The sequence below is a fragment of the Polypterus senegalus genome, chromosome 17, assembly GCF_016835505.1.
Source record: "Polypterus senegalus isolate Bchr_013 chromosome 17, ASM1683550v1, whole genome shotgun sequence".
NCBI lineage: Eukaryota > Metazoa > Chordata > Cladistia > Polypteriformes > Polypteridae > Polypterus > Polypterus senegalus.
The window spans coordinates 9,536,687-9,560,379 of NC_053170.1; the positions used below are offsets into that span (position 1 = coordinate 9,536,687).

Below are 23,693 nucleotides of genomic sequence, written 5' to 3' on the forward strand. Positions count from 1 at the left end.
CTTGTGCCCATACATAACTTTTTATTTTCCATACTAGCTAGCACTATAGCCAGATGTCAGGTGTGGACCTGGCTGTGTACCGTCCTCGCGTCCCCCTCTACTTACACTGCGTGTTGAGCAGCCTGGACTTGTAGCAGTTGTATTCAATGTACTGCTCACAGAAGAGCGAGTTGTTGGCGAGCATGGAGACCTCATCCCACGAGGCGTTGTTATATAGCACGTCCCCCACAAAGGGCTGCTCCATGGTGCTCCCAGACACTTTGGTCGTGTAGATGCGGTTGTGATGCACGACTGTTAAGCCTTTGTCCACTGCAAAGAAAGAGAACAGCTGGTGAAGGGTAAGTCAGTCATTTTCTAACCCGCTATATCCTAACACAGGGTCACGGGGGTCTGCTGGAGCCAATCCCGGGTGCAAGGCAGGAACAAACCCCGGGCAGGGTACCAGCCCACACACACCAAGGACAATTTGGGATCACCGATGCACCTAACCTGCATGTCTTTGGATTGCGGGAGGAAACCCACACAGACACGGAGAGAATATGCAAACTCCACGCAGGGAGGACCCAGGAAGCGAACCCAGGTCTCCTTACTGTGAGGCAGCAGCGCTACCCACTGTGCCACCATGCTGCCCTGCTGGTGAAGCAGGCAAAATGTAGAAGGTCTGTCCCTCCTGTCCCACAGGCCAGTGCGCATTACCTTTCATGTTACAGTAGACGAAGAAGGGTTTGAGTGGACCGCTGCCATCGGGGTCAATGCTGTAGTTGCCCGAGGAGATCTTGCCACTGAGCCGGTAAGCTTCACAGGACTCCTTGAAGACGGCTGCAGTGAGAGAACAAAAAAGTGTGAACATATGAGCTCCGGTGGAGTGGCAGCAGCAGACGTGCTCTGGAAGGGGCTCTGGGGTGCACTCACATTTATGACACACTTCCCCTTTGTATCCCGTGTTGTCACAATTGCATATGAAATCGTCCCACGACTGAGTACACCGTCCATGGTGCTCACAGAGGTTTGGAGTGCACCTGAAAGGGAAAAGGGAGCAGCAGTGAGGTCACAGCAGGGGCGTCCTGTAGGGTCCTGGCAGCAGACAAAGGCAAGGCAGGGGGCTACAGAGCGGCAGAAATCAGCCAGGAGACGGCAGTCGGCTTCGTTATGTCTGCCTAATGAACATTCAGCAGCAGCAGCAGCAGCGTACCGAATCAAGTCAGTAACCAACACTCGTGGAGCCCGGGCTCTCAGCTTCGACAAGTGGAGGTGACAATTTTAAATTCAAACCATATTTAATGCTGCAATTGGAGGAATATTATGGTCATAACTGCATAAACATATAAGCAACAAAAGACATATCTTTTGGAACATTTATTTATTTACGCTCAATTTTCATGCTCTTTTTCTTTAGCTATTGTCACATTTCACTGAACTTGTTTTTGTTTTTATGTATTTATTTAATTTTGTTAAAATACTCCCTACATTTTGATGATCTTGAGCTGATTATATCACAGTTTTAAGTGACAGGTTTCCTCAACCAGGACAAACCGCCTTAAAAACAGCTTTTATCCAAAAGCAATCATGGCCCTGAACTCAGAATAAAACTGCTCCATATCATTCTCCCAAAGTGCAATATGGACCTAAAGTCAACCAGTGCAATCTATATATATAATTCACTAAGGGCACGCAAGACGCACGCAAGACCGAGAGCCACGCCCACCAACTCATACAGCCCCACCCACCAACTCTAACAGAGCCCTGCCCACCAACTGTAAGACCATGGGATACTATGGGATACGCATGATAGGGCCAGGCCCGCCAACTCACAGAGCCCCGCCTGCCAACTCTAACAGAGCCCCGCCCACCAACTGTAAGACCTTGCGATACTATGGGATACGCACGATAGGGCCAGGCCCGCCAATTCACAGAGCCCCGCCTGCCAACTCTAACAGAGCCCCGCCCACCAACTGTAAGACCTTGCGATACTATGGGATACGCATGATAGGGCCAGGCCCGCCAACTCACAGAGCCCCGCCCGCCAACTGTAAGACCTTGCAATACTATGTGATACGCACGATAGGGCCAGGCCTGCCAATTCACAGAGCACCGTCCGCCAACTCTAAGACCATGGGATACGCTCAACAGAGCCCCGCCCGCCAACTCTAACCCTCCTCCCGCGTCATGGGGTAGGCAAGAGAGCCCCACCTGCCATTCACTAAGGGCACGCAAGATGCACGCAAGACAGAGAGCCCCGCCTGCCAACTCTAACCCTCTGCCCGCATCATGTGGAGCACACGACAGAGCTGACAGAGGGCACGCAAGACACACGCAAGACAGAGAGCCCCGCCCGCCAACTCACAGAGCGCTGCCCGCCAACTGTAAGACCATGGGATACCATGGGATACACACGACAGGGCCAGGCCAACCAACTCCTCTGATGGCCAATGAAGAGCAATGCAAGAAGTACATACTGCGATAGGTAGGCCAATGTTATGTTCTTGGACGGGAATGGCAGTATCTTTTTAAAAAGCAGCATAAAACTGATTGCGATGACGGTGCATGGGGTTTGCGAGTTGACACTGAAAGGAACTGGAATGAGTTTGTAAGTGCTTCTTGAGAGCACGAGTTGTTTTGAAGCATTGCTGGCAATGTTCACATTGCATAATTCTTTCAGTGGAGTGTGATTTTAAATGTGCGTTGTGATATCTCTGCAGTTGGAACGTCCATCCATCAATTTTCCAACCCGCTGAATCCAAACACAGGGTCACGGGGGTCTGCTGGAGCCAATCCCAGCCAACACAGGGCACAAGGCAGGAACCAATCCTGGGCAGGGTGCCAACCCACTGCAACAGTCGGAACGTATTCAAACAAATAATGCATTGAAATTCCGGTGTGAAATGCGTTTGTAAATGTTTTTCAGTAAGAGGATAGTGGGAAGGTGATGTCACATCAGTGTGGCTGCAGACAAATGTTTGTGTTGAATGGATTTGCACAGGGTTGAGGAGATCCGTCTCTGTAATGGCACTAGACTTTCTGTTACCAGCATTCACCGCAATGTACTGGAGTGTAAGACTATCACATCTCCTACCTCACAAACTGTCCTTATTCCCCAGGTTTCCCTGACCCCATCAGATTCCAATTTGCCTTTTACTTTTAAAGGCAGACAATTTCCTGTTCGATTGGCATTTGCAATGACTATTAATAAGGCACAAGGACAAACTTTCAAAAAGATATGCCTGTATCTGCCAAAAACGGTTTTCAATCACGGACAATTGTATGTTGCTCTCTCCAGAGTTCCATCTTCACATTCACTGACAGTTGTATCCTCAAACCCACCCCATTTGGACAACTGTGTCTTTCAGGAAGTGTTCACCCATCAATAAATAATCATGCGGCGTATGCTACGCCACGGGTTGGCTAGTTTGTATATATAACAAGTGTAATTTGCATATTTTGTAAAGTACTTTTATTACTATTCGGTTTGTTATTACTTTCTCTCTTCTTGACTTTTTAACTCCTATGCCTCACACTGAGTCGACTGCACCTTCAATCTCGTTGTTCCTTTGTAAAAGTGACAATAAAGATCTATCTGTTTATCTTCGCTGTTGGTGATAACGCCCAATGCATATGCGTAATGTTAAGTGTGTATGGAATATCAATTTTACCTATAAAACGGGTGTAGAAAATACCAGAAAATGGCAGTGTTAACACTTTTGGAGAATATGGTCAATGGTAGACTAAGGCAGGGATGCGTTTTCAGGGATCAAAATGTCTTTTGGGTTAAGGATGATATCACATACATGCGCATGGGAGGCAGCTAAAGGGCTCAAATGAGGGCAATTCCACACCAGACCAGGGGGTGGCGGAGTGCACTAACCTTTTCTCCCTTTTCTCTGCAGACCAGTTACGTGAAATTCCACCTGGCCCCAATGACATCATTTCTGGCCCGGGCCCCTGATGACATCACTTGGCTGACCTCATTTCCTCTGCCTAACCATAATGCCGCTATTTGCTTTCATACAAATCAGTTCTGTCTTGAAATGTCCACAGTATTTCAGAGCCTTTCTTTATAAACCAACTGACATTATACCTGTGGAGTTTGTGTATTCATTGACAAGTGGCGTAGTCGGCAGGATGGATGATGGCTCCTTGATGTACCAGGAGCAGGACCTGAAGTACCTCCCGAAAGGAACAAACATTTGCGAACATCCAGGTGGGGAAAGTACCGTTCCCGAGCTTCTAGGTGGGAGGGGTGCCCAGCGATTCGGAAAGACCAGGTGCAAGCTCCGTCCGCTGTATACATAATCGAGGCCAGAACCAGAAGTGATGTCATTGGGGCCAGGCAGAAATTAACTGGACTGCAGAGGAAAAGGGTTAATGCACTCCGCCACCAACCTGGTCTGGCGTGGAATTACCGTCATATGAGCCCTTTAGCTGCCTCCCATGCACAAGTGTGTTACAATGATGAATGGCGAACAAAAGCTACCTCAGATAAGAGGCAGAGCAAATCTATATATGGCGTGAGAAGAAAGTTGGGGCAAAAGCTCGCTACCAAGAGGAAGAGAGGCTGGAGAGAGATGTCATTTGAGAGGAAAAGTGCTCAGGTGGTGGGTAAGTGGCTGAGCCATTCCTCTTAGAAAACAGCTACTCAAATCCATGGAGGAAGACCTAACATTTCCCCTGATCTTCTTGAGTGCTTTATGCAAATTAAAAAGACCATCCTTCTTACTATGAGACCCCCTGGCATTATTTAGAGTGGGAAATGTTCCTGTTCCTGATGAGATAAGAAACAGCTCAGCAAGGAGTCGAATTACACATGGGGTTCAACTACATGCACTGTGGTCCTCCACCTCCAGCTCTGTCGTCTTACCATCCTGCTGTTATGATTTACATTCTATGTATTTATTTCTAAGTAGATACAATTTTATCCCCAACTTCTGATAAGAAGCTTTTGAGGGTTTTGGGTGATGGAGAATTTATTTCTTTCATTATCCTCCTTGTGGAAGGAACAGTTGGTCCTTTGTATCCATGGGTTCTGCATCTGCAGATTCAACCAACTGAGGATCGAAAATATTGAGAAAAAAATTCAAATTTGCACCATGCCGAGCAGTATGCTGAATCCACATAAATGAAGATACCCTGCTGTAGGCTCCCGACTGCCTGAGGGACATCAACATGTCTACAACTACTGCAGGATCTGTTTGATGATGCAAAGCCAAAGACGATACAGCCTCCTGTAATATCCTAACTAAAGCATCTGCAATTGTGAAGACACGACCTCCAACGCTCAACCTTGCTTTTAACCTCAACCTCCGCAGATCCTGACACTCGTATCGCAATGTCCTCAGGGTCCAGTCCTGTGATGCACACGCTCCTCAGGTAGGCCAGACTGTCCAAGGAGGCAGGCTTACCTGGAGAAGACGGCTATGAAGCAGCCCCCCACGAGTGTCAGGTATGATGGGGGCTGCGGACACAGCACTCGGAGAACACTTTGTTCTCGTGTCTCCCAGATGCTACAACCCATTGGGCCACCTTAAATCTGAGATTTGGACCCTGGGCTGACAGAGAGCTGTCAGAACAGCATGGCACGTGGATTGCCTCTGTTTCATGTAGTGTGGTGGAGCTGGGTTGGCGTGCAGGAGGTTACAAGGGGGCAAAGCTACTGAAGACCCGAGCGGCAGTGAAGAAGGCAGATGGTCTTTTTTAGGGCCGCTCATCAGCAATCAGCGTATACAGGCAAATTTCCTTTCTCTGTCTCTTGCAACCCCCCCAGGTTGTTAATGTTACCGAGCTTCCATTTAAAACGTCAAAGTTCTCAATCGGAAGTGTTAATGCAGAGTGTGTGTGTGTGTGTGCGTGCGAGAGAGAGACTACATTTCTATTTTCTCAATATATAATTATATTATGTTCTTGCATGTTAAATGTTCTCTGTTATATTGTATGCATTTCTCTCTCACCCTGTGATGGCCTGGCGTCCTGCCCAGGGTTTGTCCCTGCCTTGTTCTCTATGCTAGCTAGGAGAGGCTCCACCTTTTCAGGACTAAGCAGGTTAGAAAATGGCTGACTGGCTGATTTCTCTTTCGAGTTATTAAACGAAAGTAATCTGTAAGCATTGAAAGAACGAACAAGTTACGTTGCTGCTAACGTGTGCTATGTAGTTAGCCATACTCAAGGCTGCGTCTGTGCTGAACGTGTACAGACTTTCTCTTGTCATTATTCCCTAACCGATACAGGACTGTATAACAACTGTTTATATATCATTGACATTGTATTAGGTATAAATAATCTAGAGATGATTTAAGGTGTACGGGACGATGTATGGAGGTTATATGTTGTCATGCATGTGCGAGTATAAGGACGTTGTATGGAACAAGCGAAGGTAATTCCACACCAGGCCAGCGGGTGGCAGGGTGCACTAAACCTTCTCCTGTTGTCTATGCAGACCAGCCGTGGGAAAACCTATCTGACTCAACATTGAAGACGACACTTCCGGTTCCGACACCCAAAAAGACGTCACTTCCAGTTCCGGCGCCCAGAAAGACGACACCTCTGGTTCCGGCCCCTAAGATGACGTCAGAAGGAAGTCACTTCCGGTTCCCCTACGTCACTTCCGGGTTAATCACTTAAAACTGCCATCTTTCCAAACCTTAGCCAGTTCATGTCTGGACTCCAAACCAGTCACTTGTCTGGAAAACCTAACCCATTGCAGCCAGGGATATTATACAGGTGGCTGCCTCAAACCTTTATAAGCGTGTCAGGTCTGATCATTTTACAATGTAAACACTACATTGTTTTATTTTATTCTGTATTTTTCAAAAACCCACGTGCATACAGAAGGCTGATTGTAAAATTTTGCTTCCATTTTGTTGAGGGTCTACTGCGCCGCCATTTTGTTTTTCTTGGGGTCGTCGCCATTTTGTGATACTGTTGTCTAGAGCGGCTGACTCATCGCTAGGGGTGTGGCTTTGGAGGGGGCGAGGCTGTGTGTGGTGATGCATCATATAAAAGGCCGTCAAGTAAGAAGGAGTATCATCTAGGATCTGATCAATAACATTTTAGAATAAGTATTTAAATCGAGGAAGCAGATTCTCTTCTTTTTTTTATTCTATTTGTATTTACTTATTTTTACTTGCTTGTATGGAATATTTTTTGATTTTAAATAAATTCAACAAAAATCCCAAAAAAGCGGGTTGTATAATCTGAGATTGCAGATAAACAAAAGAGAATTTCTCTTGCTTACTTCGCTCTCGAAAATTCCAGTCTTGACTACTTTTGCTCTTCCTTCCAACTACGCACTGTGATTCTTGTTTTGGCTTTGATCCCCTGGTTTTGACCTTTTTTTTCTTTCCGTTCCTGTGATCACTCTAACCCTCTTACAGCCCTGAATTGTAACGGCAGAGCACCTTCTACCTGAGCTACTTTTCAGAATCCCCGTAGCGTCATCCCTCTTTATTGTTCAAGGCCGTGAAGGCGTTTCCTGACCTGTCGGTGAAGGCGCAGGTTCCATGCAGAATCTGGAAAGAAACTCCCCATCGGCGGCGCTGCATGATGTCCACGTCAATCGGCTCACCGTCAATGAAGATCTGCTGCATACAACCGTGAAACGCCATGATGCTGGACAGGCAGTCGGTGTCGTTGTTTACTTTTGGACACCCTGGGATTGAAGGCGAGAGCAAAGGGATAAGAAGAAGAAGAATCTCACAGAGCAGACAAACAACAAATACACTGTGGACGCCATCCAGAGGGCGACTTCCATCATGTCACGTGTTCACTTGACTTTGTGTCCTTGAGATTCACACTAGTAGGTGGTGCTGTTTTCCCCCATCATGCTCTTTGTTTTACTTGCTTTACTTTTACATCACGTCCACCTACTGGTGCAGCCTCTCAGTACTCCTCATGAATTGCTAGTTGATGAGGCACAATGCACCCCTCCTGCCCCAAAAAAGGGAGCTATAGAAAGTCTTCACCCCCTTGGACGTTCTCACGTTTTCTTGTTATACAACACTGAATATCCCAGTGGATTGAATTTGGCCTTTTTGAACACTGAACAACAGAAAAGGGCTCTTTAGTGTCAAAGTGAGCACAGATCTCTGCAAAGTGCTCAAAATTACTTACAAATAGAAAACACAAAATAATTGAGTGTGTGAGTGTTTGGTAAATGGCAGCCATGGCACCTTTCAGTCTGTGCACTCAAGTCTCTTTCTCTACCAGCTCCCCTATTCTTCTTTGCCAAACTGCTCAGCTCTATCAGGTGTCATGGTGACTGTGACTGCCTGCCTGAGGTCCAGCCATAAGTTATCATTGCGTTGAGATCTGGACTCCGACTCGGCCATTCCAGGACATTCACATTGTTGTTTTAAGCTTAGGCTTTATGCTTGGGCTTATTTGTCTTGCTGGTCATCTCCCCAAGGTGCAGGAGTCTTGCAGACTCCCTCAAGTTGTCCTCCAAGATTTCTCCACATTTTGCTGCATTCATTTTTACCTTCACAAACCGTCCAGGACCTGCTGCAGAGAAGCATCCTCATAACGTGATGCTGCCACCTAGAGGCATGATGCTGTTTGATAATGTGCAGTGTAAACGTGGTGTTTGATCTGATGGCCCAGCTCAATTTTGTTCTCATCGGACCACAGAACTCTGTTCCGGCTGACTTCAGTCTCCCATGTGTCTTCAGCCAAGATGTCCTGATGTTTTTTTTTTTCTCTTAGCCACTCACTGATAAAACTACAAATGGTAAAGTGCCTGGGCAGTAGTTGTTGTCTGCATAGTCTTCCCTGTCTTAACCACTGTAGCTTGTAACTCCTTCGGAGTTCTCAAAGGTCTCTCGGTGGCCTCCCTTGCTCATCTTCTGTAAATGTTGCCAATAGAAGGGGAGCTAGCTGAGTTGAGAACGTCTTATAAAATTTGGTGGGGCAGCCATCAGGACTTGCTGCTTTCCCACTCTGAAGTGAGTCTATAGCATCTAGTAAGCCAAAGGTTTATCCAGTTCCTCTGCACTAAGAGTATCTGTTTGTGGTATCTGTAATGCATAAGATTGTGTCTTGTCATCTTTAAACTCAGTATTCTATAAGGACTTATAGTAGTCTCTAAATGTGTGCATTATATTTTATGGTCAATGAGTTTGTGTTGGTGATTGCTGGGATTGCACTGCGAAATGCTTGCTTGTGGATTTGTTGAGCTAAGATCTTGTTAGCTTTCTCTCCATGTTCAGAGTAATGACGTCTTGATTTAAAAATGAGCTGTTCAGTTTCTTTAGTTGTTAAGAGGTTGAGTTCTGAGCCTTTTCCTATGAAGTGTCTCACCTGGACATCTGGCATGTTCTTGGTCTATTCTAGTAATTTCACTGATTAGCTCTGACACCTTGTTGGTTTCCAATTTATTTCTGTGGGAAAAATATGAGATAATCTGTCCTCTTAAGAAGGCCTTTAGGGTTTCCCAGAGTGTTCCTGCAGAAACTTCTGAGGATGTATTTGTCTCTAAAAAAAATATTGATTTGCTTGGATATAAGCAGTTCTCGTCTGTTAATAAAAGTGGATTAAGGCGCCATCTGTGAGATGAGTATGTGAGGCATAATGATTTTAGCTCCAAGATCAAAGGGGCGTGGTCGATAATAACAATAGCGTCATACTTACACGATTTAATCGTAGGCGAGAAGTTGTTATCTACAAAGAAGTAATCAATTCTTGAGGAGCAATGATGCATTGGAGAGTAGAAGGAATATACTCTTAGAGTTTGGGTTTAGAAATAATGATAAGTTATGGTCAGTTACAAAATTTGTAATTGTTTTTTTGTTTTTGTGGACGCGATGCTTTAGCAGAGTGCCAGCTCTGCCCGACTCTTTCCATTTCTTCCTGATTGATAGAACTGGATATTCAGTGACTTGGTGGTTTTCTTGTCTCCATGCCCTGACTTGAGTTGCTTGTTGTATTCTTGTTGTCTTCATTGTATAAGTTAGCCCACCATAACTCCCCACAAGTTGCACCTTCCAGATACAATCAGATGATCTCAATTAAATCCTGTGACTTCATAAACCAGTGGGGTGCCCCAGTGATGATTTAGGGGGAGTTTAATGGACTGAATGCTTATGAGATCCAATTATTGTGTGTTTTAGATTTATATTTATTTATTTGACAACAAGGAGTATTTTCCTGTTGATCTGTCAATCCACTAGGGATTCAATGTTGTATAACAATAAAGTGTGAGAACTTTCAAGGGGGTGAAGACTCTTCACGGGTATCATCATTTACGAGACTTAATACTATAGTCCACTCTCTGCTTATAACCACCGTCCATCTGGCCTTCAAGCTGTCACCTACCTCCAAAAAAGTACTTGTCCCCAGTGCGCAAGGTGAACTCGCTGTTTACCCGAAATGGAGACCCCTCTTCTTCATCAATGATGACGGTAACAGAACCATCCCGTGCCACAAGGTCCACCGAGTGCCAAAAGCCATTGTTCAGCCGGTATCCTGAAGAAGAAAGGCAAGGCAGATTAAAGTGTGTGTTTCAGCAGTGGCACCAAAGAAGAAGGACATGGCAGCTCCTGTTTCTCCACCGGCCTGAGGCTCTGCTAGACCTCCATGGCCTGGTGCTCTCGTAATGATATCTGACACAATGGCATCTTTATTTATACTACAGGCTGATCGGGTCGAATTCCAGTGGCCTGCACCTTCACTATGAAGTATAGGTGATCTCAAAAACCTGCAGTGCCACCTTAGTGAGTGTCAATGGACTGCACCATTTATTTAATAAGCAGACACTTTAATCCAGAGGAGCTTGGTGGTTTGGAGGCTGGTCCAGTCCAACTGCAGAAGGGCGCACCTTAATTACAATATGTGACAATATGACTACAACTACTACTGTGAAGGCTACAGTTTGCTACAAATGGTTTGCCATCACCAGATTGCATTGAAGAGGCTGATCAAGTCCTGTTTCTTTGTTTGAAGATCTACAGATGTACCTTTGCTGGAGTCTGATCTCACTGGACTGCACCTTTAATGGTGTGGAGGCTGATCCAGTTCAGCTTTAGAGGCCTGCACCTTGATTAGTGTGAAGACTGATCTAAGAGATGTCCACTTGATTTTTTATCCACACTACAGTTGACTTCACTGTGCTGATCTTTGGATTTTCAAGGCCTATGCTGTATGGACTCGAGTGACGGGAGTCTGACTCCAGTCATGAATTTGACGACTTCAGACGCAACTTGTCAAAACTACGAGAGACGTTTAAAAATGTTTCCGCACTTTGTTTTAACTCGATTTATTAAGAATTTCAAAAACAAATGGCAGCACTTTTCTACATAGTCACCTAATGCCATCAGCAAAAAATGTTTTTGGTTGAGCGCGTAGCCACTGATGCAGCACTCTTCCCCTTAAAGCTTCTTTTGAGTGTCCGGAGCGCTCTGCATCCGTCACACTAGCACAGCCATTTTTTTTTTTTTATTAATTTTATTGCAATCCATACAAAGCAATCAAGTTTTTACAAAAAGAAAAATTGAGTTAAGAACAGATCGATCCCCACCCCTGAGAGAGAGAGCAAGCCAAACGGCGTTAAATTTAAGGCTTGTAAACATACCTAAATTAATAAATTCTCTGTGCTTTATGAACTTATTTTAAAATATTACTGATTTGATCCTGCCATGTTTTGAAAAAAGTCTGTACGGATCCTCTAACTGAGTATTTGATTTTTTCCAATTTCAAATAATATAACACATACGACTTAAAAGAGGAGAGTTTGAGTCCAGGGGCCTCATGTATAAACGGTGCGTACGCACAGAAATGTTGCGTAAGAACTTTTCCACGTTCAAATCGCGATGTATAAGACCTACACTTGGCGTAAAGCCGCGCACTTTTCCACGGTACCTCATGTCTTGTCGTACGCAAGTTCTCCGCTCGGTTTTGCAAACTGGCGGCACCCAGCGTCAAAGCAGTGCTACTGCTCTTGTGTGATTACTCCTTATTTTCATGACGGCTTTATAAATACACAGAAACTAACCGCATATTGTTTATTAGTGTAATGCATCTGATTGTAATTAACTCGTAACAATATAATGGTCCAGGGAACAGCCATAGTATTCCAAATACCATAACTGCTTTAGCGTTGTTACTCTCACTTCTTCTTCTTCTTCTTCTTCTTCTTCTTCTTTCAGCTCCTCCCGTTAGGAGTTGCCACAGCGGATCATCTTTTTCCATATTACTCTCACTGCACGACTCGGAGTATTTATATCACTGTATCTGAGTGTGAATCACAGCAGCAGCTGATCGGAAAGAGAATTATCGGTATACAGCTTTAAGGACACGCTGTCTCAGCCACTGCAAAACGTTTTAAAGCCTTTCCTGTACGGACCTCGCGGTTCAGAAACAGTTTAATCCCAAGAACTTTAAATGCACTCAATCAATTGCTCCTTGTAGAACTGTTTGTACTTATAAGTACAATCACCCCACTGTAAACTTGCACTACAGTTATAATATCTCACAACCTGGGCCACTTTATAAAGCGCGTATTTACATATGATGACATATCATTTTTAAGGTGAAATGCAGCAAAATATGTTTGTTAAATTATACACATAAAACTTTAACTTCATTTAAATAATCTATATTCTTCACTGGGAGTGTCGTGAAGGATAGAATAATTAAACATGTACTACGAAGATATTTCAATGTTCTTTAAACGTTTTGAAGAATCGGCGCTAAGCTTACAGATGGCTTAACGTCTATTACAGAGCTGATTGTGTGGCGATCGGTTACTTGGGGAAAGAAAAGCAAGGACTCTTGGGCGTACGCCAATATATATTGAATATAAAACAGAAAGAGAAAATAACAACACAGCTAAAAACGCAGCGACAAATTTCGACAAAAGATAATGCTTGTCATGAGCACGAGGCTCATGAAACACATGTTTAATAATGTGCTTTAACTCCTATCATCATGAAAATGACATCACGTATACATCTCAGTATTTTAGTTATTCAGAGAGCTGTAATATCACAAATGTAATGGACTCTGTGTCCAGTTGGAGGAAGAGAGCCAGTTTAAGAAGCAAGTAGTGATTCACACACATAGAGCACATACGAGTAGAAGATCAAATACAAAACAAAGCATTTAACGTGCTACTTTAATTACGATGTGATTTGAGAAACTGGTTAATTAAACGATTTTAAGATGAAGTTTATAATGTTCTACTAAATGACAAAATAAACTACGTGATTAAAGTGGAAAATTCGAGATTAAAGTTGACATTTCGTGCTTTTTCCCCACCGTGTGCCTTTTTTCTCTGTACCCTAATAAGCTTTCATATGACACTCAGACAGTGGGCTTACAACTCTTCTTTTCACGGCAACTTTGATATGTGACTTCTTTTTTTTTCCAGCACTGTGCGATTTTGTGAATGTGAGCTTTCAAGTTTCTCCAACACGCTATGCCACTCGATCAACTTCCTTTTGTTGATTATACCACAGTTTATTTGAACAAATAGTATGTTTTTTCCTTTGCCTCCACTTGGTATTCGCTGAAATTCTTATATTTTCCCCGTGCTTTTCCCATTGTCTTTTCACAGAAGGCTGCGCTTAAGGGCGATTTATATTGATTTGCATATTCAAATAGGCGTAATTCTGGGAGGATTTGGGCGTTACATAGCGCGTGCACGGCGTTAGTTTTCACGCTGATCAGGATTTATGTAACGAAAGAACGTGGAAGTTGGAGTACGCACAGATTCCTGCATCTGGATTTTTCTGTGCGTAAGCACATTTCGGCTTTTGTGCTTACGCCATGTTATAGTGCGAGTTCTACGCACGGCGTTATACATGAGGCCCCTGATCTGCACTCACGATCGCACCTTCGCTCCCCTTTTCGCTCCCAGCCAGCGACGATGTAGCGGACCCTGGTCCCGAGGAGTCTGTACTTTCGCCCATCTGATCCAGGGCTGTCTCTGAAAGGCCGTATCTTGAACTAGGGCTTGCTGATCTTAGCTTGGGTGTAGCTTTAGTTTTCGATTCTTTCGGACCCCCCCTTCTTGTTGGCCATGTTTATATGTGCTTACATATACTGTAGCAGTCCCTCTCGGGTTGAATAAATACAGGATATCTCAGGATAATAAGCAAATAATATGAAAAATAACACCGCTGCTAGCGGAGCTCCACTTCAGACGTCCATCTCTCGCATCGGACGAGACCAGCTCCCCCACACAGCCATTTTCAAACATTTCAATCCACTCTACGAGAGAAGAACTTTATCCCCAGACTGAGCAGACATCCATCCATCCATCCATCTATCTATCCACCCATTATCCAACCTGCTATATCCTAACTACAGGGTCACGGGGGGTCTGCTGGAGCCAATCCCAGCCAACACAGGGCACAAGGCAGGTAACAAACCCTGGGCATGGTGCCAGCCCACCGCAGTTGAGCACACATGTGGAGATGAATTTGTGCTCCTGGCACACCTTTTGCCCACAAAAAGCGCATGACAGAATGCTGTTCCTCTTTGGTGCAATTTTTAAGTTTCACCGCCATCTTCACCACAGGGTGACAACACTTTGTGGCGGACGACCAGGGACCTTGCCCCACCAGGATGCCTGGGGCGTAAGAGGGCAGCCCACCCTGAATTGCATCAGGGGCAATGGATAAGGAGCTGGGAAGCTCAACCCAGTGGGGGTCCATGGCCCCCACAAGGGGTTGCCTGGATGGTTCCTGAGCCCTGGAGGACAGCACTTCCACCACACCAGGAAGGGCTGCCGGAAGACCATCAGAGAACACCTGAAGCACATCCGGGGCGGGATAAAAGGGGTCACCTCACTCCATTCGGAGAGCCGGAGTCGGGAGGGAGAAGACGGAGTGTGCGAGAGAGAAGTGGAGGCGGCTGAAGAGTAGTGAAGGAAAGGACTGAGTAGTTGTGTGAGTTTGTGGAAGTCCCCCGTGACCCTGTAGTTAGGATATAGCGGGCTGGATAATGGATGGATGGATGGATGGATTGATGGATTGTGTAAACAGAAATTGTAAATAAACCTTGTGTGTTGTGGACATCTGGTGTCATGTCTGTCTGTGGCCGGGCTATCTTTTACATCTTATACTAAACTGCAAGGGCAGCCGGCTTGCCAGACAGAACTAGCCACATGACCCTCTCAGACACAATCAGTTACTACTCCTCCCGCCAACGAAAATATAAAAGTGAGGAAATGTTTTGAACGACCCTAGTAAAACAGACTTGAAAAGCAATGTCTTCCACTTGGACTTCCACTTCTGCATCATGACGTGAGAAGACTTGAGATCCAGACCAAAACTTCTGTGTGTGCCCGTATTTAAATGAAGTAGTGCGGGTCAGTTCATTAGGTGACCTAGGACGCTGTCATCTGAGGGGCACCATTTCTGAAAGTTAAGGAGCCTTCCCCACCCCGGTCATCAAACTATGATGATACTGAGTGGGCACCGTTATCCACTATGTGCCAGTTATGAAATTAAAAATGCACACACTCTGTACGCCAAGTGGTGTGGGCTCCTTAAAGTCTGTTGGATTTGCACAAAGGGGTACTACTTGTGCTAGAAAAGGTGTACACAGTCCGGGAATCAAAGGGTGGTCTAAGTCTTATAATACTGACCACCCACTATGACCAATAAAGGATGTCAAAGCCCATTTGGAGCTCTAGACAGGCTGGCACAGCTTTGTGTATCTACTGCAGACTTTAAGTAGGGCGTGCACTTTCACTTTCATAAACCATGCCCAGCTAGTAACGGCGCCCACTCAGTATCACTACAGTTGGATGACTATGGCTTTGCCTTAACTTTTATTTTATATTTATTATTATATACTTTTGGATTGATGTACCCTTCTTAAATTCAATTTCATCACAGGTTGACCCCTTTTATTGGATTGGGGGGGTCTGTGGAGGAGCAGTGGTCCAGTGATTGCACCCCTTAATTTTCTTAAACACCGCCCATCAGATGACAGCACCACATGTGACCTCCTATGTTACCCAAGGACTGACTGAACTGTGCCACCAGGAGTACCAATTGGCCTTCACCCGACCGGCAGAGAGAACGTTCAGGAAACAGGAAAAGAATTGCAACATGGAATAAAAATCTCAGACGGATGTGCACCAGCCTGGAACTTCATTCAACATTTGAAGCTACACCAAGAATGGTAAGTTTGTTTAATGCAGTGATCAGCATTAGAGAGTTAGGGGTGAGTCACATGAGGGGCATCACCACATGAGGTTAGGAGCACCCACCACACAACGACCCACCCGAATTGGGACCCAAGTGCAGTGGGTGACACCTCAGCACCACACTGGAACAGTATGAGGTTTTTTATATGGTGGCCCCAGGTTTTCCCTGTAAATTGGGGGACCTGTTTGCAGGGCTAAATGCAGAATTAACGTCATAGCCAAACAATACATTAGTAATTTCCACTGGGGGTCCTGGATATACAATTATTGGAATCCCCGAGAGAGACGAGTAATGGCTTAAACCTCACACTTAAAACAAACAAAAGAAATCCAACCTTTAACTGAAGTAGAGTCGGTCCTTGCGATTTGCAGGGGTTAGGGGTGCAGGACCCCCACGAATGCAAAAATCTGTGAAAACGTTCAACATCATAGGCTTACGCACACACGCACAGTCTATAGGAATGCCCTTTGTACAGCAATCCTGTACCCCCACAAGAGCAGAATTTTCGAGACGAGCGATATCAGGATCTTTACACCGTAACGAGTCTTCGCACCCGCTGGAGTAGCCGCTGCAACGGCTTCGTGGAATTCCTCCTCTTTTTCGTACTGTCAACTCATTAATGTTGTAATGGCGAACAACTGCAGCAGCTGACTTCACCGAACGAGTCATATCTAATAGCACCACCTTTTCTTGTAAGGGTCGTCACTTTCTTCTGTCACTGGGGAGCACTTTCAGAACCTTCAGGCGCAATACGTTTTGCACCTAGGATTATATTCTACGTTTATTGCACTAAATAAGAAGCAAGAAAAGTTGCATGAAGCACGAGATGGAACGATCATTTGTGTGAGAGGATGGCTGCCGAGACAAAGACGGGTGGGGGTCGCACCTGCCAGAAAGTGTGTAGTTCCGCAGTTCTGTAGTGAACTGTATCTCTCTACAAAATGTAACTTATTATAATAAAGTGTTGGGTATATATATGGCAGTAAATGATCAAAATGATTAATATTATGGATATTGTATACATTTGTGACTTGCTAGACCTTTTTTGGTTTTCTTTACGTTTTCTAGCCTGTGCACGTTGTCTGTAGGTCAGGAAACCCGCAGAATAATTTCCATGTAATTATCGATGACAATCCCGCAAATAGACGGATGTGCGAATTGTAAACTCGCGAATCACAAGAGCTGATGGTCTTTTCCATTACACTGTCTATCCAATATGACCTCCCAGCCAGGTAAGACAACCCAGTCAGGATGCCATTCACACCTTCAGCATTGATCACTGGGGATTTTTATTTGTTTTACCTCTCTTCCCAACTTCCTCATTGTACGTGGGGGCAAAATAAACTTGGGTCCTTTTACTCATTTATCCTAGAGGGGACAATAATTGTGGAAGGGACAGTCCATGATTTGCCATTTAGATGAAAGAATTCCACTGGACCGACTTGAGCGATGCCTTTTGAGAAATGGATGAGGTCCCCCCAACACACACAAGTTTCATTCTCTGAGCAGGTCAGCTCCTTAAGTCCTGGGGTCTACCTGGTTGCTCAGCTTTAAGTGCTGGTATGTCAATCAATAGTGGGACACCAGGCCAGGGGGGCCATTGTGGCCACTTTAGTTCATGTATGACTGGAAATGGCCCTAACATCAGGTCAGGATCTGAGGTGGTTGTCATCTCAGTTTCATTCTCTGAGCAGGTCAGCTCCTTAAGTCCTGGGGTCTACCTGGTTGCTCAGCTTTAAGTGCTGGTATGTCAATCAATAGTGGGACACCAGGCCAGGGGGGCCATTGTGGCCACTTTAGTTCATGTATGACTGGAAATGGCCCTAACATCAGGTCAGGATCTGAGGTGGTTGTCATCTCAGTTTCATTCTCTGAGCAGGTCAGCTCCTTAAGTCCTGGGGTCTACCTGGTTGCTCAGCTTCAAGTGCTGGTATGTCAATCAATAGTGGGACACCAGGCCAGGGGGGCCATTGTGGCCACTTTAGTTCATGTATGACTGGAAATGGCCCTAACATCAGGTCAGGATCTGAGGTGGTCCTCATCTCAGTGGTAAGCATCAGAGGGTCTCCACACACACGCCCACCAGTTTTGTGGCCTTTATAAGTGGATGTTGCTGATGGAGCATTTCTAACTCTTTCTTGCAGAGCCTCCTATCAGCAGCGTTGTGGTGTTATTGAACTCTGAATGGCTCGACTTCCTTTCTTTTAAAGTTCTCTTCAGCTCTCTACAATTTCTGGCTGCTTCATGGTTTCCTGTTTACTGTCACAGCGAAATCTACCGCTCGTCCCCTGCCTCCTTACCCACTTTTGTTTGTTATTTAAAGGCCCAAGTATTAGAAGTCCTCCGGTTAGTGGGCTTATTAATGAATATCTTATTAGCACAACATCTGAGTAATGGAGTCCCTACACGGGCGTTGTGGCCGCCATCAGGGTGTTTGGCTTGAATTGACTGACCATGGGGCCAGAGATTGGTGACATGTGCAAAACATGTGCAGTATTGGCTCATTTTTTGTTCATTTATAATGGTGGCAGTTTCAGAACAGATGACACATGGGTCCCACAGTACCCTAAATATGAATGCATCTCTACATTGGTGTCTCAGTATGGGTCGGCCCAAAACTTAGCCATCAGCCCTGGGTGGCATGTCTTTCGTAGAGACGCACATTCTCAGTACACACTGATGAAACTGGTAGCTTTAATTAAACCAAATTATCTTGATGACTTAGTCCCACGAGGACCCCAAAAAATTCAGCCTAGAATTGGGGAGGAGTACTTAGTCTAACCATCCCTCCATTGATTTTCTCAATCGCTTTACCTGTTGGGGGTCATAGGGTCACCAGTCTGAGTAAAGATGTCCAGATGCCTGTTTTCCCATGCCACCTCCTCCAACTCCTTCAGGGAGATAATGAGCTGAGACATGCTGTGTCCTGGATCTGCTCCAAAGGCCACCTTCCTGGTTGGATAGACCCAAAACACCTCCGCAGGGAGATATCTAGGAGGCATTCAAATTGGATACCTGGACCATCTCAAGAGGTTCCTTTTGATGCAGAGGACCAGCTTCTCCTGAATGTCTGCACTTCTCACGCTGTCTCTAAAGCTGCTTTTATCTGGTATGGAGTTATTTTGGTCACAGGTGAGGGAAGGAATGTAGGTGAACCGCTAAATCGAGAGCAGTGCCTTTCAGCTCAGCTCTCTCTTCACCACAACTGACGGGTACAATTTGCTCCAATCTGCCTGCCGATCTTCCACTCCCCATTCTCTTCACTCGTGAACAAGACTCTGAGATCTTTAAACTCATCCACCTCAGGCAGCACCTCAGCACCAACCCGGACAGGGCACTCCATCCTTTTCAGGCTGAAAACTACAACCTTAGACTTGGAGGTGCTGATCCTCATCGTCACACTGCAAACCACCCACGTGCGTGTCTAAGACCACACATCCCATTGAAGCAAGCAGGACCTCATCATCAGCAAAACGCAGAGATGTTGTAGAGGGACTACATAATCGTAGTTATTTAATGGGTGTTTTGTGCTCAGTCGTGTGTTTTTTTACTCCATTCTGTGTTTATGTAAATGTTGTCCCTGAGAAACAAACGGGGAAGGATGATGCAGGGAGGCAGCAACCCCTATACTGGCCTTTCCTGCTCCCACAACAATTGCATCCGGGATATTTTTATTTAAACGAAAGGAGGGAAGTATCAGGAGGGGCCAGAGAGGAGAGAAAGGAGAAAGGAGCCATTTTCACATTCATTTTACAAATCATCATTTACGTTCATTGCGCTTTTTTCACTGTCCGGAACATCGTTACGTCAGCCAGAGCGGAGAAACCCCGGGGTTTGGATTTCGTTCAACCATTGCCGAGGACTCGCACGGTGAGATTGTTTTTGAATTATTTCAGGAAGAAGCAAAACTATCATATCAACCAGCATTTCATTTCATTCAGGATTTTAATAACTTTGGACTTCAACTGCAGTTTGTTTTTGATCTGTGTTCTGTGTTTATTCATTTATTGTTTGGGGGCAAGGAAGGACTTTGTATCATTTTGATTATATATATTCGTGCGCATGGGTGTCAGCAGCAGGGTTTAGTTATTGTTGAAGTGCCATGTGGGACTGATTATGTGCATTAATACCTTCACTTCACTTCCTGCTTTCAGCATAAGACCGCCCCTGGGATGACGTAACTTCCCCTTGACGACCCGCCTCTTCCTCCCTCTTCACTATATAAACCCGATGCTCCTCCCGGTCTCCAGTCTGTAATATGACTTGATTCGAAAAGATTACTCTCGTTTCTAACCCACCGTTATTTTGCCTTGCAGCAAACCTGACAATATATGGAGCGGATCCCTCCAAACCTTTATCTTGTTCCCTTTGTTTCTTTACAATACGTAGTGTCTTTCACTAGTGTCTGTCTTTGGGATAGTGGGGAATTGTGTTTTTATATATATATATATATATATATATATATATATATATATATATATATATATATATATATATATATATATATATATATACACATACATAAATTCATACATACATACAGTGCCTCCAGAAAGTATTCACAGCGCACCACCTTTTTCACATTTTGTTATGTTACAGCCTTATTCCAAAATGGATTTAATTCATTTTTTTCCTCAGAATTCTACACACAACACCCCATAATGACAATGTGAAAAAAGTTTACTTGAGGTTTTGCAGATTTATTAAAAATAAAAAACTGAGAAATCACATGTACATAAGTATTCACAGCCTTTGCTCAATACTTTGTCGATGCACCTTTGGCAGCAATTCCAGCCTCAAGTCTTTTTGAATATGATGCCACAAGCTTGGCACACCTATCCTTGGCCAGTTTCGCCCATTCCTCTTTGCAGCACCTCTCAAGCTCCATCAGGTTGGATGGGAAGCGTCGGTGCACAGCCATTTTAAGATCTCCAGAGATGTTCAAGCGGATTCAAGTCTGGGCTCTGGCTGGGCCACTCAAGGACATTCACAGAGTTGTCCTGAAGCCACTCCTTTGATATCTTGGCTGTGTGCTTAGGGTCGTTGGCCTGTTGAAAGATGAACCATCGCCCCAGTCTGAGGTCAAGAGCGCTCTGGAGCAGGTTTTCATCCAGGATGTCTCTGTACATTGCTGCAGTCATCTTTCCCTTTATCCTGACTAGTCTCCCAGTTCCATCCCCACAGCAAGATGCTACCACCACCATGCTTCACTGTAGGGATGGCATTGGCCTGTTGATGAACAGTGTCTGGTTTCCTCCAAACGTGACGCCTGGCATTCACACCAAAGAGTTCAATCTTTGTCTCATCAGACCAGAGAATTTTGTTTCTCATGGTCTGAGAGTCCTTCAGGTGACTTTTGGCAAACGCCAGGAGGGCTGACATGTGCCTTTTACTAAGGAGTGGCTTCCATCTGGCCACTCTACCATACAGGCCTGATTGGTGGATTGCTGCAGAGATGGTTGTCCTTCTGGAAGGTTCTCCTCTCTCCACAGAGGACCTCTGGAGCTCTGACAGAGTGACCATCGGGTTCTTGGTCACCTCCCTGACTAAGGCCCTTCTCCCCCGATCGCTCAGTTTAGATCGCTTGCCAGCTCTAGGAAGAGTCCTGGTGGTTTCGAACTTCTTCCACTTACGGATGATGGAGGCCACTGTGCTCATTGGGACTTTCAAAGCAGCAGAGATTTTTCTGTAACCTTTCCAGATTTGTGCATCGAGACAATCCTGTCTCTGAGGTCTACAGACAATTCCTTTGACTTCATGCTTGGTTTCTGCTCTGACATGAACTGTCAACTGTGGGACCTTCTATAGACAGGTGTGTGCCTTTCCAAATCATGTCCCATCAACTGAATTTACTACAGGTGGACTCCAATTAAGCTGCAGAAACATCTCAAGGATGATCAGGGGAAACAGGATGCACCTGAGCTCAGTTTGGAGCTTCATGGCAAAGGCTGTGAATACTTATGTACATGTGCTTTCTCAGTTTTTTTATTTTTAATAAATTTGCAAAAACCTCAAGTAAACTTTTTTCATGTTGTCATTATGGGGTGTTGTGTGTAGAATTCTGAGGAAAAAAATGAATTTAATCCATTTTGGAATAAGGCTGTAACATAACAAAATGTGGAAAAAGTGATGTGTGTGAATACTTTCCAGATGCACTGTATATATATATATATATACAGTCAAAGTAAAAAGTATGTGAACCCCTAGGCACTCTCTCTATTCATGTCTAATTCCCATATAAAACACGGTTGTATCTTCATGTCAGTCCCCATACAACACAGTCTACTATAACTAAAGATTTTCAGAGAATATTTGACCATATTGAATAAATCATTCAAACTGTGAAACTGAAGGTTGGAAAAAGTAAGTGAACCCTAAGCTAACGACTTTTTAAAAAGCTCATTGCAGTCTGAATTTCGCACACCTGGAGTCCATTTATTGAAACGAGTTCAGAGGTGTGGTGGCCCTGAATGACTTTGATTGATCACAAACACGATAAAGTTTGAGTTTCTGACAAGAAGCATATCCAGATGGGAATCACACCTCGCACAAAGAGCTACGATGGAGAATTGTTCATCTACATGAGGCTGCAAAGGGTTACAAAGTCATCTCTGAGATTTGAGATCTTCATCGGTCTACTGTCAGGCAAGTTGTCTATAAATGGAGACAATGTGGTATTGTGGCTACTCGGCCTAGAAGTGGGCGCCCTGCCAAGATGACCCCAACAGCACAAAGTCAGCAATGAGGTAAAGAAGAACCCTAGAGTGACAGCAAAGGACTTGAAGAAGTCATCAGAACTAGCTGACATCTCTGTTCACGAGTCAACTATACGCAAAACATTGAAGAAGAAAGGAGTCCATGGCAGGACACCAAGAAGGAAGCCACTGCTATCAAAAAAGAACATTACTGAACTTCTGAAGTTTGTGAAAGAGCACTTGGACACTCCACAACGGTACTGGGAAAATGTTTTGTGGAGTGAAGAAACCAAAATTGAACTCTTTGGGAGGAACAAGCAGAACTTCATTTAGCGTAAAAAGGGCACCGCATATCAACATAAAACATCATCCCTACAGTAAAGTATGGTGGAGGGAACATCATGACATGGGCCTGCTTTGCTGCATCAGGGCCTGGACAGCTTGCCATCATTGAGGGGAAAACGAATTCACAAGTTCATCAACAAATTCTCCAGGATAATGTGAGGGGGTCTGTCTGTCAACTTCAGCTCAGAAGAGGCTGGGTGATGCAACAGGACAACGAGCCCAAACATCGCAGCCAATCCACAGCACAATGGCTGCCTTTTGGAGCGGCCCAGTCAGAGCCCAGATCTCAGGCCTATTGAGCCACACACAGAAGACAACCAAAGAATATGGAAGAGTGAAGGCAGCTCTGCAGGGAAGAATGGGCTCAATAAGCCAGGATGTGCAGGTCTGATCTGCAGTTACAGGAAGCGCCTGGTTGAGGTCATTGCTGCCAAAGGAGGGTCAGCCAGTTATTAAATCCTAAGGTTCACTTACTTTTCCAATACGACTGTGAACGTTGAATGTGTTTGTA

General features: G+C 44.9%; 1 protein-coding gene and 1 long non-coding RNA gene across 3 annotated transcripts in view; one reads left to right on the plus strand and one right to left on the minus strand.

Annotated features, from left to right (window-relative positions):
• The window catches only part of LOC120518123, an 85,179-nt gene that overhangs the window by 60,959 nt on the left and 527 nt on the right, over positions 1-23,693 (plus strand). Inside the window, exon 2 of the long non-coding RNA XR_005631182.1 lies at positions 15,828-16,116. This is a non-coding gene — a long non-coding RNA (uncharacterized LOC120518123). The remainder of the gene's footprint in view (positions 1-15,827; positions 16,117-23,693) is intronic.
• The window catches only part of cntnap1 (contactin associated protein 1), a 171,131-nt gene that overhangs the window by 51,406 nt on the left and 96,032 nt on the right, over positions 1-23,693 (minus strand). For both annotated transcript variants that reach the window (XM_039740726.1, XM_039740727.1), the window contains 5 exons: positions 10,300-10,449; positions 7,468-7,639; positions 913-1,019; positions 697-819; positions 106-309 (listed from right to left, as the gene is read on the minus strand). In XM_039740726.1, the coding sequence (XP_039596660.1) occupies positions 106-309; positions 697-819; positions 913-1,019; positions 7,468-7,639; positions 10,300-10,449 (756 nt within the window). The remainder of the gene's footprint in view (positions 1-105; positions 310-696; positions 820-912; positions 1,020-7,467; positions 7,640-10,299; positions 10,450-23,693) is intronic.